The sequence below is a fragment of the Eutrigla gurnardus genome (assembly GCF_963514095.1).
Source record: "Eutrigla gurnardus genome assembly, chromosome: 3".
Classification (NCBI taxonomy): Eukaryota; Metazoa; Chordata; class Actinopteri; order Perciformes; family Triglidae; genus Eutrigla; species Eutrigla gurnardus.
The window spans coordinates 30,035,074-30,052,395 of record NC_139917.1 but is presented as its reverse complement, the minus strand read 5'-3'; the positions used below and the strand labels follow the sequence as shown (position 1 = coordinate 30,052,395).

The following is a 17,322-nucleotide window of genomic DNA, read 5'->3' as shown; positions in this document are numbered from 1 at the left end:
AGGAGATAGTGTAACAGGAGATAAGTACAGTTAGGATATAAGTGCATTGGCTTGCAAGTGATGTCTCAGACTGGACGTGCTTCTATGGTAGCTCATTTCATACCCACAGTACGCGCAGATGACTTTGGTCTTATCGACTGAACCATCCGGCAGTCTTTTGAAGGTGAATTTGCCGTTCACAAATCGATTTTAAACGCGTGTGGACGCGCCGCTTCCCAGTATTGCACGCTTGGTGGGCTGCCACTAGAGGATGATTGACAGGCGCTCTCCTTTAAACAACAACTTTTTGCGAGCGTTCGCGAGCGTTCCCGAGGCGGCGAGTCGAGCCCGGCGCCTCTGATTAGCATAAAGTAGATTCGACTTATACTTTAGGCAAATGAGGAGCGGCCAACTCGCGCGCCGTCTCTCGACATTCGCCGCAACGCCACCAGAATGCATTGCACGGCTTTTCACATAGACAATGAATGGGACGCGGGGAAACACCGCTGCCTGTGGACAGGCACCTTCCCTCTGGATCAAGACTACAGGTGCCACCGACGGCCATAAATCATACAATGCGCTTTTTTTTTTTTTTTAAATACCGAGCGTTAATCGCGCGTTAAAAAAATTAACGGCGTTAAGAGGATGTTGCGTTAACGCGTTATTAACGCGTTAACTTTGACAGCCCTAATATATACACGATTAATGTAATTGAATGAACAATAACTAAAGGGATATGGTGGAAGAAGTATTTATTTATTTCACTTATGTAAAAGTGGTAGTCTAAAAAGTATCAAAAACGTATCGGATACTTATGGGAAAGCAGTCTACAGAAGTATTTAAAAGTTAAAGCACTCCTTGCTCAAAAAGGTTAATTTCAGAATAACGTATTATTATGCATCAATAATTAGACTACAAAACGTCAACAATATTGTTCTTGTAGTAATAATAATAGTTATAATGCATTTTATTTTGGGTGGTTTTCCTTGTTTTATTACCACTGTCATGACCTGAGAAATATCAAGTTTTACCTGCTTTTATTTTGAAGGGCCATGTTTCAATATTCCGGTATTAATATGTGAACTTGACGGAGGTCATCACGAGGATCTCCTGGCAACGGCAATAAACTCCTCCTTGTTTCTTCCTCGAGAGTGTGTGCACGCGCGCGCGTGTGTGTTTTTACTGTTTATTTAGCGATTTTGTTTAACCTACAGTATAATTTATTTATGCATTCAATTAAATTGCAACCTCATTAGTCACAGTCAATTCAAGAAAAAGGAAAATTATATATATATATATACAGTATATATATAAATGAAAAAAATAATTGTCATGAATGCGGTGACAGCTGTGTCTGACCAGCAGAGGGCAGCACTACACAGGAAGTTAATATTGTTCTCTACAAAATAACAGCGTAAGAAACTAGAAATAATACCTAACTGGACACGGGACAATAATAAACCACGACAGGCACCGGTGTCAATAAGATGTCTGGATCAACCTGTAGCACATTTTCTCCTTAATGTTGACCGTAAACGCGTCGAACGACACAGTGAAACATTTATTTTGAAACCGGAAGTGCGTTGTTTATCTTCCTGGAGTGACGGTTGCAACCGATGTGCATACACGTGGATAACAATGCTCGGCAAAACAGACTTTCAGTAACAGCTTGACATCCAGGTAAATGACTGTGTCTTTAATCTCAACCACTGTGGCCTGATAACGAAGCCTCGTGTTTCCAATGCAACACGATGGCTTTGCTCCTACTTTCCGACGGACGGAAAGAACTGTATTGGAAATCTGCCGCTTTGAAAATGATTTCCTTTCAGTGAAGGCATTTTTTAAATAAAAAATAGCAAATTGGAGCTGAAACGTTTACTTACGATCTAGTTGTTAATTCGGCGTGTAAATAAGTGACAGAAAGACATTAAAAAAAACAATTTAACAAGAGTTGCAACGGCTTGCTACCGGTAAACAACGCAAGTGAGACCAAACTTAACCAAACATGGACGGTTTCTTACAATAATCTACGATACCACATGACATAAATCACCCCGAACCCAAAGCGTAACTCTTATAGATACCCTAACGTACCTGAAATCAAACACTGTCCTGTTTGTACGTGTGCGGATGAGGCAGAAACTCATTAAAAGCTGTTTTTTTTAATAGAGTCCTTGCTCTACCATCGTATAGACCTGCAGTTATTGTGATTAGCTTTGTATGAAACCGTGACAAGTTTAATATTCGGGATGATTTACCAGCAGGAATACTTTGTGGTTAAATGTAATTCGGGAAATCGGAGTAAATATATAATTCAGCACCAACCATTAGCACCGCGAGCTAGCTAACGTTAGCCGTCTAGCTAGCTAGTAGCACAGATTGCACACACACACACACACACACACACACACACACACACACACACACACACACACACACACCCAGCCACCTAACCTTGTGAAGGTGTGCTAATTAAGTTTGTTAAAAAGGGGCTCGAGCCGACCCCAGCCGACATGTGGGAAAATATGTATTATTATTATTAGAGTTGTGAATTGAACATGTTACACATTTTGACGAGTGATGAGACGATATAATAATTTAATTGGGATAAAAATAAATAATAATAAAAAAAAACATTCACAATTAGTGAACAACTCACACTCTGAAAAGTTACTAAAAATGTCAGACGGATATAGTGGAGTAAAAAGTAAAATATTAAGTATAAAATAGCATGAAACTGAGTGGATACTCAAGTAAAGTATTGAGCAAATGTGTACTTAAGTGAATATATTTGTTATGTCCCACCACTTCACCACTTCCAACCCCAAACCATTGATTCTAACACTTCCCTTGTTTGCCCGCTGCATCTTCCAGGACCACAGAAACCGACATGACGGGGCAAGAGAAGCAGGGGCGGCAGGAGATGAAAGGCTCAATGAAGAAGAATATGGCGGCGAGCAGCAGTGACGATGAAGACTCCGACGTGGAGAGGAACTTCGCTCTGCTCACTGGAAGAAGAGGAGGAGGAGCTGAGAAGGGAGAGCAGTGCCATGGAGGAGAGGAAGAGGAGGAATTCACCGATGATGAAGCAGAAGTGTCCGATGGTGGTGAAGAAGAGGGAGGCGAGGAGGGATCGGACGTTGGCGAGGAAGTGTCCGCTGGTCGTGGCGAGGAGGGATCGGACGTTGGCGAGAAAGTGTCCGATGGTCGTGGCGAGGAGGGATCGGACGTCGGCGAGGAAGTGTCTGATAGTGGTGAAGAAGAGGGAGACGAGGAGGGATCGGACGTTGATGAGGAAGTGTCTGATGGTGGTGAAGAGGACGGAGACGCACCTGAGGAAGATGTTGACGTCGATCCAGAGGACGGCGGTGAGATCCAGACGAGAGACGACATTAAGAAAGGTGAGTTCTGCAGAATATTAAACGCAGAAAAACCTAAAATGTATTCAGCGTGAGGGAAAGCAGGACGTGGCATGGAAGGTGGTGACCATGGCGCCAGCAGTCCACTTGAGTGACTTTAGTTACATCTTCTATGCTCTTTGTTGTTGCTAGGCGACAGGAAAGACAAAACAAACAGAAAAATCATCTGTAGACCAGACAGTCTCATATTCGGAGACGACCATGGCGGTCTTTAAACGCAGTCTACGTCAGCCGCGTCCTCCTCGAAAGGAGCGTGCACGTATCCATGGCAACTCTCTCTCAGTCCTGCATGCGTGCGCTCAGTGCGAGAGGAGAGGTATATAACTGATGGAGCATCATTTATTGGTTGTGTTCGCCTTCTTTTACCCCATTACATTTGTACTTGGTATCAGATGGAAAATAGATTATCGTTGTTATTATTATTATTATTATTATACAGTTAAGCTGACAAACTGAAAAACGTTTAAATCTTCGGACTACACGAGGTAACGGTGACTTTAAATAAGTGAGACACTTTCAAATGTTGGGCATCGTCCAGCTTCTTTGGTGGATTCAGTCAAAACGCAGAATCAATCCAGTTCAATGTTGGCGTCGGCTCTCAAACCAGTGCAGAGGTTTTCAATGGTGTACAGGAGCAGTGACTGGTTTCTCTTGGTAAAAGCGATACGCCCTCTGTTCCCACCCAGAACTCTCCAACATGTCCTTCGAGGACATCATTAAGCTGCAGAACAAAGTGGGAACCAAAGTCTACAACGAGGTGGCGTACGGCAGCAACAAGAGTCCAGCGGCCGGCAAAAAGAAACGACTGAACAAGAACAGGTGAAAGGGTCTCGGCCTGCGACTACAGGACAGCTGCTCCGTCTTTCAGCATTTCCTCTTTTTGTTAAGAGTTAATTTTGTGTTTTCAGGCCGACGGAGATTTCATCCAAGAAACGAGCTCCGTTCCTCCGTCAGGTCATCTCCGCCAAGAAACCAGTGAGTGAAGGAAAACTGCAGATTGCACTGCGTTTGTGTTGTTGTTTTATTCTGTTCTCACTTTGTTTTTTCTAAATCAAGACGTTGAGGGATCCTCGATTTGACGACCTGTCCGGAGAATACAAACCGGAGATATTTGAGAAGACGTACAATTTCATTAATGACATCAAACACAGAGAGAAAGAGGTGAGAGGGCCTCCGATTGCACTGATTTCTGCTTTGGTACCTGAACAGCTTTGGGAGTTCGAACCCCACGTTAGACTAAAGAGCATCTGCAAACTCTCGTACAAGCAGTTCTACGTCAGGATGTCGGACTAAAAATGATGGTTTTTCTACAGATTGTCCAGAAGCAGCTGAAGAAGATGAAGACGAAGAACACCCCGAAGAAGGAGAAACTGCAGTTCCTTCTGAAAAGGATGGTGAGTCTGAGCTGAATCCGAAATGGAGCCTCAGACCAGACTGTGTAGAAACCAGAGACTGTCTGTGGTCCCCCAGAGGTCTAGATAGTAGCTCACATAAGTCCAGAGACCAGACTATGTGGAGAAACCAGAGACTGTCTGTGGTCCCCCAGAGGTCTAGATAGTAGCCCACATTAGTCCAGAGACCAGACCAGACTATGTGGAGGAACCAGAGACTGTCTGTGGTCCCCCAGAGGTCTAGATAGTAGCTCACATTAGTCCAGAGACCAGACTAGACTATGTGGAGGAACCAGAGACTGTCTGTGGTCCCCCAGAAGTCTAGATAGTAGCCCACATTAGTCCAGAGACCAGACCAGACTAAGTGTAGAAACCAGAGACTGTCTGTGGTCCCCAAGAGGTCTAGATAGTAGCTCACATTAGTCCAGAGACCAGACTAGACTATGTGGAGGAACCAGAGACTGTCTGTGGTCCCCCAGAAGTCTAGATAGTAGCCCACATTAGTCCAGAGACCAGACCAGACTATGTGTAGAAACCAGAGACTGTCTGTGGTCCCCCAGAGGTCTAGATAGTAGCTCACATTAGTCCAGAGACCAGACCAGACTATGTGTAGAAACCAGAGACTGTCTGTGGTCCCCCAGAGGTCTAGATAGTAGCTCACATTAGTCCAGAGACCAGACCAGACTATGTGGAGAAACCAGAGACTGTCTGTGGTCCCCCAGAGGTCTAGATAGTAGCCCACATTAGTCCAGAGACCAGACCAGACTATGTGGAGGAACCAGAGACTGTCTGTGGTCCCCCAGAGGTCTAGATAGTAGCCCACATGAGTCCAGAGACCAGACCAGACTGTGTAGAAACCAGAGACTGTCTGTGGTCCAAACAACAAGGTCGCTGCTGTATTTATGTCTAGATGACCTTATTTGGAGTGTTGATGGAGCAGCTACAGTGATAGCGTAGCCTAGCTCCGATCCATCCGGACTCCATTCAGAAAACAAGCAATTTAAACGTTATTTGCTCGTCGTCTTGCAGACAGACCTAACAAAGCATGACTTCAAGGTTTTTATAAAACGTTGTCACTATGTAGTTAATTCGGCATCCTTTTTATCCGCTTATTGCAAATTTAAAATCACGGCAAATGTGTTCACCCAACTAGTAAACCAGCCGATGTGTGTCTTGCTATTCACAGTGAACACAGCTCAGTGAAATTCACCTCTGAGTGATTTTATGAACTCAGAAAAGGACGCCGTTTTGTTTCCTGGTGTATCTGGGATTTTTAAAATGTACAAAGCAGCAAAAGTTAGCATTTTCTGCCATAATTATCTTCTCCTCGGCACAGCTTGTCGCTTGGCTCGTCACAATAAAAGCTCTGCACGGGGTGATCGGTGGTGGGTGTGTACGGAGGGTGTTGGTGTTTTGGAGGTTTGAACCATGACTTCTCCCTCTCTCTGCAGGAGAACCAGGAGCGAGCGAGGAAGAGCCGGGAGCAGCAGAGAGAGAGAGAGCTGCAGTTCAAGAGGCAGCAGAGAGAGCGAGCCAATCAGGGCACACAGCCGTTCTTCCTCAAGAACTGTGAGTTCACACTAAAAGTTTCCATCGCCACGCCTGCTCTGTTCTTGTTTGCTTGTACTGGAGAATGTATTTGAAGTTTTAATTTCAGTTAGAGTTGGGTCGATGAATGGATGGGGTGGAATTTACTAGTGATTAGTGTTATACATGACTCCAAACATTAATCAAACATTCTCTGGATCATTGTGAACTGGATAGATTCGGGTTTTGGTCAGACAAGACACCAAAAGATGTCTCCATGAGCTCTGAGAAACTGGGATTTTCTATAGTAGAATAGTCATTTAAATAAGTGAAAAGATGAACCTTTTATAAGAAGACTATGAAATAAGAAAATTGAGTTTAAGGGGAAATCTGTTAGAACATCGGTTTTTACAATGATGTATAATATCCTGTCATTTATGTTGGTACAAGTCAAAATGTGTTACGACTACATTAATGCAGTTGATATTTTAATATGAAAAAAGAGGTAAAATAATGGAGACAGCAAGGAAGATAACTGGTTAAAAAGGTAAAAAAAAAAAACGAAATTAAAAAGATGTATATCAAAATATTGAATAACAAAATGTGAAATAGACTAAAAGTAAACAGAAGTAACAATAAGAGGTAGAATAATGGACAAAGTTCACAGTTATTGAGAATTATCTTGATGCTCAAACCTCGTCTCCTGTAGAAAATATGAAGGAAAAAAAACAGCATCAATTTGATGAATTACTGAATTTCTTTGATAAGAGTAAGATTTGGAAATGCTGACTTTAGTTTGTTGTTCTCTTCCAGCTGAAAAGAAGAAGCTGCAGTTGGCTGAAAAATACCAGGAGCTGAAGAAGAGCGGCAAACTGGAGAACTTCCTGAGCAAGAAGAGGAAGAGGAACGCTGGGAAGGACCGCAGGAAGCTGCCCAAACAGCTGCAGAACACAAAAACACACACCTGAAGATGGAAATGAGAAGACGTAATGAACTGCATCTGCCTGCAGGTGGAGCTGTGGTCTGTCTGGTAAAAGGACCGACTCCAACTCTGGCGTCACGGTCACATTACATTCAGTTTTTTAAAAATAAAAACATTTTGAATTGATTCTTCACCTTGAGAACTGACGGTTACTCGACTTTCAACCGCATTTCACAGTCCTCTTAAGCCAGAATCCCACTTCTTGGAGGGTCCATGAACGCACCTTCAGTGAGGTTTTTCGGTCTCTGATTGGAGCTGCTTTTTGAAGGAAATGTAACTGCGATGGATTTTTCTACCGTTGCCTGTAACAACGAAAGCGACGGTTTGTTTCTCTGCAGATGAATTATGGTCCGTTCGTGCCGTCAGCAGGTTCACGTTGCATCAGTTTTGTGAAATGTATTTTCCCACCAGATTCAGTGGAGTCGTCGTTGTACAGATGTCATCTCGTTGTGAAACATTTGCTTAACTTCAGAAACTGTTTTATGCTGAACTTTCTTTTAAATAAAACTATATTTGTACATCCTCTTTTTTGATTGTATCTGAAGTGCCTTAAAAGTAGGACAATCGTAATAAATGTAAAAAGACAAGGACGATATCGAGTGTCGCATCTAAAGTCTGATGGAAAAATATTTGAAAAATAGTTCAAGTAGAAAATTACTTTCTAAACTCATTGAAATAAATTGATAGGGCTGAGCAATACAATATATCAAATTATATAAATATCGTGATAGGAGACAAGATATCCTCTTACATTATGACATAAGTTGTCTTTTCCTGTTTTTTTTTAATAGTCAACTCTACAATATAGTCACAATATCGATATAGGTATTTGGTCAAAAATATATTGGTATTAGATTTTCTCCATATCGCCCAGAAAGAAACCTCCGGTTCTGAAAAGTAAAGCAAATGCTGGAGTACCTTAAACATGCACTCTCTCTGCTGGCCACCAGGGGGCGACTCCTCTCTGGTTGTATAGAAGTCTATGAGAAAATGGTCCTACTTCTCTCTGCTGGCCACCAGGGGGTGACTCCTCTCTGGTTGTATAGAAGTCTATGAGAAAATGGTCCTACTTCTCTCTGCTGGCCACCAGGGGGCGACTCCTCTCTGGTTGTATAGAAGTCTATGAGAAAATGGTCCTACTTCTCTCTGCTGGCCACCAGGGGGCGACTCCTCTCTGGTTGTATAGAAGTCTATGAGAAAATGGTCCTACTTCTCTCTTGATGTATTATCTCAGTAAACATTGTAAACATGAGTTTATGGTCTCAATCTCTAGTTTCAAGTCTTCTTCAATCCAGCATGATGTTCATTTAGTACATTATGGTCCATTTAGAGTCCACCAGACCAGAAAGATGCTTTAGGGGGCGGGGCTACTCTGAGATTGACAGGTCGCTACAGTGGCAGTAAAAAAAAAAATGATCAGGAACATTCAATTACACAGAAATACACTTTTCTCGCAATTTAGATTGTTATGGTTTGTGATATTTAAAAAGCGAATCCCCAGAAAAAAAGTAACATTAGTGTGGGTGTGTGTGTATAAACAGCAGTTTAATTCTGTACGGTGGCCTGCAGCGTACAGAAACAGGAAAGCCACATTTTCACAGTAAAACAAGTAAACGCACAGAAATAGAAAAGGAGCCTTTAAAACAACAGAAGTTAACCGAGTGAAGCTGCGGTCGCCGGGTGTTGCTGTCGTTACAGATGTTATGAGCAGAAACAACCAGCCCATAAATGACAACAATAGAAATGTCTTTAACACAGTATAAAGTATCAGCGAGCAGCAACGGTCAGAGGGAGGGAGACGACGTGATTCATGATGTTTTCCTGCAACTCAGGAGTTCAGCGAAAGCTGTTGTTGGGTATAGTGCAACAAAAACAGCGCTATTAAAAATAACCAGAGAGACACAACTCCTTTCATTGACGTGACATACTGTAGATGGCGTGTTGTCAATGAAGCATTAAAAAAATGTTCCTCTCAGAAAACAAACCCACAGTAAACGACTCCTCGACCACATTGATTTGATTTTCCAGATTTGGGAAATAGCCCACAACGTTTTTGAACTGTAAATACACTTAGTGTCACAAAATTGCCCAAAAGAAAAGTCAGTTTCTATATCTTTTAAATTGTTAAAATCACATGAATAAAAATGAAAACATTTTTATCCAACTGTTTTAAGTGCTCACTTCTGCTGAGCTCACACTGCTGACAGGACACTTACACCATCGCCAGCACTGAAATTAAATAGCTTTTCTTGCTTTTGCATTCTGCTGATACTATGTAAGGTATAACTAACAGTTATTGAGAATGCTGTAGTATTATTGTTAAATCTATTTTAGCAGCTTTCAGTGTTTTTACTTTAGCATCCACCTCCACTGTGATCATGGGAAGGTGTATAATTAGCACGCTGCTTGTTAAAAAGTACATTCCACGTGCCATGCAACGCATTTCAAGCTTTTTGTGTGTCATTTCACACGTGGCTAACGTGAAACCGTAGCGGTTATGTTAAGGCATCAAAACGACGGTACTGGTTGCAGTTACGAGTGACTTTAACTTGCCATCATGGCAGAGAAATGGAAAATAGAACCTGATTTAAAAAAATAATGGAATTATTAAAAAAAACAGGCACACAATATTTCCATTTAAAAAAAGATTATTTGTTTATTAATGCGGGGGGACCTTATGATTTATGATGATCTTATTAAAGATCGTTTGATTAGTTTTTCACCAAAAAGAAGAAGTGTGTCTTATCTGTGATGCCTTTGATATATAAAAATATTTTTAATATACTTTACAATATAATATTTTCAAGTTAAGTGATTCCAGTATGTTTTAAGTATATTTGAATGATTATCGCTATAACACCATGAATCCAGATTATTTGGCAAGATTATATCGTCCCATGCCTATTTAAGAAATATGTGTGTCTCATATTTTAACATTTTTAAAGACATTTTAACCTGTTTAAACATACAGTTTCAGTGCAAAAAAAAAGTACACACATCTTTATTTACTGAAACCTGAAAATATGTTTAAAAAGCACCTCCTTCTAAGAACTGGTTATGTGTTAGAACTGTGAACTAAAACTGGTGAAAAGAAGAATTGGCATCACTTACACATGAAATCAACTCCATACAAACTGCAAAAATCACTTCAAACTATCTGATTTGACCTGCAAACGTATCCATGAGCTCTGCTGTCGTTTTGAGTTGCTAACGGTGGGTGTGCCCCCCTTCTTTCTCCCTCTCTCTCACCCCGAGGCCCCTAATGTCTCTAAAAGTCAATTAGGGGTGTATAACGAGAACACAGAGCTTTAAACTTTTCTCCACGCTGACAGAATCCTGTTTTCTCTGCGCTCTGACAGGTGGCATTCATCCCATCAGCTCGCCTCACAATCCCTTCAGGCTAACAATACAGGACAAGGTGGGGGCCCACATATGGTGGTGTTGGGGTGGTTGGGGGGGCAATAATATAGGGCCTTATATTCATGAGCTTATACAACCCATTCATCACCGAAAAAACACCCCCAACCCGTCCATCACCCTCCAACTTCTTTTGTGTTGCGGCTGTTATAAAGGTTTTGTGTGTGTGTTAGTGTGTGTGTGTGTGTGTGTGTGTGTGTGTGTGGATTATAAAATCAAATCATTAAAGCATAATTTCTCCATTACAGTTAAAAACAAAAAGACACCAAAGTTCTTATTCAACATCGACTCGGCAGGTTTTTTGACCCCATTGATTTTAAACTTTTGTTCCATTTGGTTATTTGTTCTCTCCAAAATGTTGCAAGAGTGTCGCTCTCGCTTTCAATTGAGACGAAACTTCCAACAACAACAACCGTTCTTGATCATAACATGTAGGCTGCAATTCTTCATTTTACCGAGATAAACAGGAACCTCAATGCAAATATATATTTTTTAATTATTGCCAGGATTTAAAACACAATGAAAAAATAAATGAAAAGTGTACTCCAAAAAATACCACCATAATCACATTGAAGTTGATTTTGTTATTTTCAAATGGGCAGACACAAATTGAAAATAAAATTTGATTTGACAAATTTAAATTCCATAATTTGAACTCTGAGTGTGCAAATGTAACACGCTCCAGTATGTAACAAGTAATTAAGTCAATGTTCTCAAACCTGAGAACGAAAAAGAGGTAGAACATGAGATGAAGGACGAGTCGAGGAACTGGAAACATCTGCACTCAAACCTAAATCCAGCAGGTCGATCTGCAGTTTGCAGGATTCCCGTTTATTTCAACGGGAGCCGATCATGTTTCAGCTTACGAGTAGGGCTGCAACGATTCATCGAGTTACTCGATTAACTCGATTATGAAAATTCCTCGAGGCAAAACATCTGCCTCGAAGCCTCGTTAAATTCCTATGACGTGCCTATGTGCAGGGATCCGATTGTTCCACACGGACCGTTGTTTAGGAAGCACACCAGCGCGTCATACACGGTCATTCATTCTGAATTTAGTTGGCGCGATGGCGGAAAGTCAGCCTCAGAATGTCCGTAAACGACAGAGAGTATCGGGGCTAAACAACGGTATCCTGCTTGCCCATGTGAGCGATTTATTTCTGACAACAAAACGAATGCGTAAAGTAGTAAAATGTGTGACTAGATGTCTCCTCGTCTCCGTGGCGCATTTATCCGTTTTGTTTATGTATATCGATCACTTCTCATCCGCCATCTTGCGAGTGACGTATAGAGTTACGTTTATGCATCGGACGCTCGTATTGGCTCCCGTAGCAGCTTTTACAGCCAATCGGAAAGCCTGATTTACGCTTGGCTGTGAGTTGTTGTGTTTGCCCAAACGGACGGAGGAGTTCAAAGCAGAGAAAAGAATGGTCAAACAGTTACTGTAGTGATAGAGAAAGCTAAATACATAAACAGAAGAAGTATACACTATATACACACATATTTAGGGCAGGGAGAGGAAAGGGCCATTGCTGGCAAAACAAAACGTAAATTAAATGTTATCCATGTTTTATCCAAGTTGATTTAACTGTATTGTTGTTAAATTCTCACTGGCACTTAATAAATGGGCTTAGTTTTGGAGCCAAATTTTGTAGTTGGAATGAATACCTCTGTTTATTTTTTTTTAGAAATGCTTGATCATTTTACAGCCACATCATTTTCGTTATGCATTATTTGTTTTGGTTGTTTAAAAACGCAATTTTTTTTTTATCCGATTCCTCGATTAATCGATCGATAAAGTGCTAAATTAATCGATTACAAAAAGAATCGATAGCTGCAGCCCTACTTACGAGGCTGCAGGAGTGAATTATGGGAAGTGTCGTTCAATGCCGCACCTTTAAAACAGCGAGAATGTTTTTCCCAGACTCATGATGGTTCAATGAGACGTGATAACATCTTCGGACACAGACACGAGCTTCATCCTGGAGTTTTTCTGCTCAGAGAGGAAGGATTTTATCATTGGATGCAGTTTGAGATGAAGGCCATCATTGTTCTCGACTTGAAGTGTCCCCATTCGCCAGGTGAACACGCCCTCTGCGGTTTTCAAGCGTAACGGACGCCTCGCCAGCACCCATACTCAATCCTCCGCTCTCTTTCCGATTCGTGGCCGCTGTAGTCGTCCCATTGTTTCCGCTGAGACCGTGCGCGTCATGAATAGCCAATAAAAAGCCCATCGCTCCTGAAGAAAAGGTGCTTGGAGAGGCAGCGATGGCCTCCATACAGCTCCCGGCGTGGAAACCATCTGTCCGCTCGGCCCCCAACTCACCGTGTGAAAGGGATAATTGAGTGTTATAGACAGCGAAGAATAGATCCCTCTGCTGCTGATTTGTATTCTTTAGAAAGAGCCAGGGGTTTCACACCACATCTGCCCCTCAGCTCCACACAGCCCCATTCACTGTCCCATCAATTAGCACACTCAATTAAGCCCTCATAATCCTTTTAGTGACACACAAGGGCTCCGTCCAACGCCACGCCCACAATGGAGAAGTGGCAACAAATGAGACTTTAGTGACTGTTTTCTTTGGGAAGGAGGAGGGGAAACAATGCAGACCGATGGCAGTGTGAGTCCTTCAACACCTCATAAGAAGAGTTGATGGTTGAAAAGCTGAGTGCCACTGCAGCTGGCAGCAAGCCGCTGAAGGCGGCGGCGGCTGCTGGCAGCGTGAACAAGCTCCCTGCTCTATTTGTCGGCCATTGTTCACCAGATTATTGAGCTGCCTTTTCACTGAATGTTACAATTAATTAGAGGAGGGTTGAATAGAGAGGCAGGCAGTCAGGCACATGCAGGCCGGAGGAGGTCTGTATGCAAAGGAACTGTGAAAGCGGACTTAGATGCCAACGGTGTTGATCCTTTAGCTGCTGATGAAAAGCTGCTGCTTTAATCCCTATTAGTGCCGCGTGAGCCGCGACTGATATGAATCTAACAGGTTTAATCTGAGACTCGGCGCCGACACACTGTAAAACATTAATACAACAATATTTTATTAACTTAATATTGAATTTTATTAAAGTTTTACTTCAAGTTGAGTTCACTTAATGATTCTAAAATTGGTATTTTTAATAATACCAACGTAACTTGATGAAACTCCAGAAAAATACATAGATAGATGGAGAGATGGATAAACTGATAGATAGATAGATAGATAGATAGATAGATAGATAGATAGATAGATAGATAGATAGATAGATAGATAGATAGATAGATAGATAGATAGATAGATAGATAGATAGATAGATAGATAGATAGATAGATAGATAGGGCTGAGACCAAAAACGGAGCGTGAAGAGAGTTAATATTGGACTTAAATTCATCATGTTGCTGCTGGAAATAAGCATCTGTTCAACGTATCATTTTAAAAAAAACGTGAAGATGTTAACACAACCTGTTTTTGCTGAAAACAAGTGGACAAAAGTTAGTTAAAAGTGATCATTAGTACTGAAATGTAAGTAATTGAGGTTGGTCAAAAAGTCCTGCATTCAACATGACTTAATTAAAAGAACAAAGATGTTAGCATAAAATATACCAAAAATACCAAAAGAAAAAGTATACTCACTAACCACCCACCATAGTCTCATAAAATCAGAGAAAAAATGTAAAAAAATCTAATCGCAAGGTCCATTTAGGAGCCGTACCTGAGCTTTCAATCACATGGCATGACCTTCGTCAGTAGATGGAGTTCTCGGTTTGTCAAAGAAAAGTTGAGATTTACATATTCTGGGCAATTATTTTTATATCCACGGCTTAATGCTAATATTCAAAGTTAATTCACCACAAGGTCCATTTAAGTAGCACAAAACCAGCAAACTGTTAACAGCATATAAAAGAAACAAAGTGAAACTGAAGGACAGTCGTGTCCCAAAATTGTCTCAAATTGTACTCAAGGGACTCCCAGGGGGCCCCTGTGGGAATTGTGGAGGGGGCAGAATAACCAGTACTCGTTTAATGCCACTCCCTGGAGGTTTGGATACATCTCTGTCAGGCTGAATGCATTATTATAGGAACACATTTATATCATGGAGGCAAAAAATAAATAAAAAAGCATCTAGAAAATGTGTATTTGATGAAATGAAGCAGAAGAGGAGAAAGAGAGAGCGCTGGCATTGGAGGCCATCTTCTTGTCTATAATGAGTGTCTAAAATACACACACACACACACACACACACACACACACACACACACACACACACACACACACACACACACACACACACACACACACACACACACACACACACACACACACAGAGCCTTGGGAAAAGACTTTAACACGTCATATTAAAGCTCTATAATTGGTTTTATGGATTGCTGCTTGTAGCCATAATTGTTCACGACTCCATAAACGAGAGAGAAATGGTCCAGATGGTTCATTAGAGCGCTGGAACCGCCGTGTTGGAGCGTCGCACTCGCGTCGCAACGCATAAAACAAGGAGAGAATCTCTTAAAAAGCCTTCAGTGAGAAAAGTGTTGAAATAATAATAAAAAATAAAATAAACACATGCAGCTGAGAGAGAGAGAGTTTCTCAGCAGTCGCCGTTGTTTGTGTGTGTGGCGCTGTTGTCAGAGAGAGTAACCGTTAAATTAAAGGAAGAGGCGAGATGCAGCTGGGAAGGTGGTCTACAGATTTCTAGAAACCGGCACTTCTTCGTTCAGAGACGAGTCAAACCACACACACAGAGAGCCAGCAGACTTAAACTGAGCTAGCACCGTTTCAACAGTCTCAGGACTGGAAGGATCAGGGACAGACATGACAGGGAAGACCCACAAGTGGATTTCTATTAACGGACCCATCTTAAGTAAATTCCTTGGACTTGTCCGGGAATTGAACCCGGGACCCCTCACACCGACAGTTAGTTAGAACAGCGATATGAACCCAAAATAAATTATTTGGCTGTGATTTAATTGCAAGAAACAGATGTTTTTAAATTTAAAAACAAAAAAGCCTTTAAATAGGGCTGCAGCTATCGATTCTTTTTGTAATCGATTAATTTAGCACTTTATCGATCGATTAATCGAGGAATCGGATAAAAAAAAATTGCGTTTTTAAACAACCAAAACAAATAATGCATAACGAAAATGATGTGGCTGTAAAATGATCAAGCATTTCTAAAAAAAATAAACAGAGGTATTCATTCCAACTCCAAAATTTGGCTCCAAAACTAAGCCCATTTATTAAGTGCCAGTGAGAATTTAACAACAACAGTTAAATCAACTTGGATAAAACATGGATAACATACAAACTTAAATAGTAAAGGCCATTTGGCCTTGGTTTTGTTTGCTTAATACAACATTACAAAAAAAGGATTGCACCTTCTGCAAATTACTCATCTGAGAACAAAGAATGAATATAACATATCAAGCCAAACAGGTACACAATGTGTACAATTTATAAAAATAAATGTAAATAAAACAATTATAAATAAAATAAATCAATTATAAATAAGACTTTTTCCAGCTGTAATCTCAAAACAAACATCAAAATGTACCTAAATGAGGTAGAGAGAGTGGAGTGTGTGTGTGTGTGTGAGAGTGTGAGAGAGAGAGAGAGAGAGAGAGAGAGAGAGAGAGATCAGATTCTACAACAACTTATAGTTGCAATGGAGAAACGTCAACATATCCACATGCTCAGCACTTAGGCTTGCCCTACGTTTTGAGGCAATGTTCCCAGCAGCAGAGAACAAGCGCTCTGAGGGTGTTGATGTTGCTGGGATCCCCAAGAAAGACTTTGCCAGCTTTGCCAAGGTTGGATATCTTGCTTGATTTATTCTCCACCATGGCAGTGGATTCTCCTTCTTGGAAATAGGCTGCTCACCAAAATACTCCAAGACCTCCTTCTGCACCGCTCTGCTCATCTGCTCATCCTCATCCTCTGCTTCATCTTCATCCTCTGATGATGATCCCAGAATACTTCTCCGATGTGATCCACCTGTAGTGTGTTGTGTAGCTGATGTGGTGGCAGTGGCTTCCTCTACCCTTACATGTGTCTGTTTTGAGTCCTTTTTGGCAGCTAGTGCCATTGATTGAACAGTAGTTTGGACCTTAAACACCTCTTCAGTAGGCAAGAACTTCAGTTTTCTAAACCTGGGGTCCAAAGCAGCAGCCAGAAGGACAGGGTTGGGAGTATCAGGTAGAAATTCATACAGCTCTTGCCACCTCTCTGTGATCTGCTCTGCAGCAGAAGCCTGAAATGCCTTCACTGGTGCAGTTTCAAGTTCTGCAGTCAGTGTTGACTTTTTAAGGTTTTGGACCAGCTGTGGAAGGGCAGAGAGGGTGACATATTGTTCTCCACTAAGAAACTCTGTAGCTCCTTCAAATGGCCCAAGGACCTGTGTCAACTCCTCACTGATGTTCCACTGCTCTGGCTTTAGATCCAGGTAGTGGTGTTTGCCTCTCGGATTGACTGCTGGATCAGAGAGAGCTGCAGTCACGGGCCATCGCTGTTCCAGGAGTCTTGATAGCATGTGATATGTGCTGTTCCACCGGGTACTGACATCCTGTATCAACATCAGTGGTGGCTTTCCCATCTGCTGTTGTTTCTCTTTGAGCTTA

The 17,322-nt window shown here is 41.6% G+C and overlaps 1 protein-coding gene across 1 annotated transcript; it reads left to right on the top strand.

Annotated features, from left to right (window-relative positions):
• Positions 1–1,564: 1,564 nt before the first annotated feature.
• On the top strand, positions 1,565–7,816 carry LOC311011375 (ribosomal RNA processing protein 36 homolog). The gene is made up of 8 exons (XM_084006282.1): positions 1,565–1,659; positions 2,854–3,380; positions 4,085–4,217; positions 4,307–4,373; positions 4,455–4,559; positions 4,712–4,792; positions 6,241–6,358; positions 7,130–7,816. Exons 2-8 carry the CDS (start codon positions 2,870–2,872, stop codon positions 7,282–7,284), a joined length of 1,170 nt encoding a protein of 389 aa, XP_083862408.1. The 5' UTR covers positions 1,565–1,659; positions 2,854–2,869; the 3' UTR covers positions 7,285–7,816.
• Positions 7,817–17,322: the final 9,506 nt, after the last annotated feature.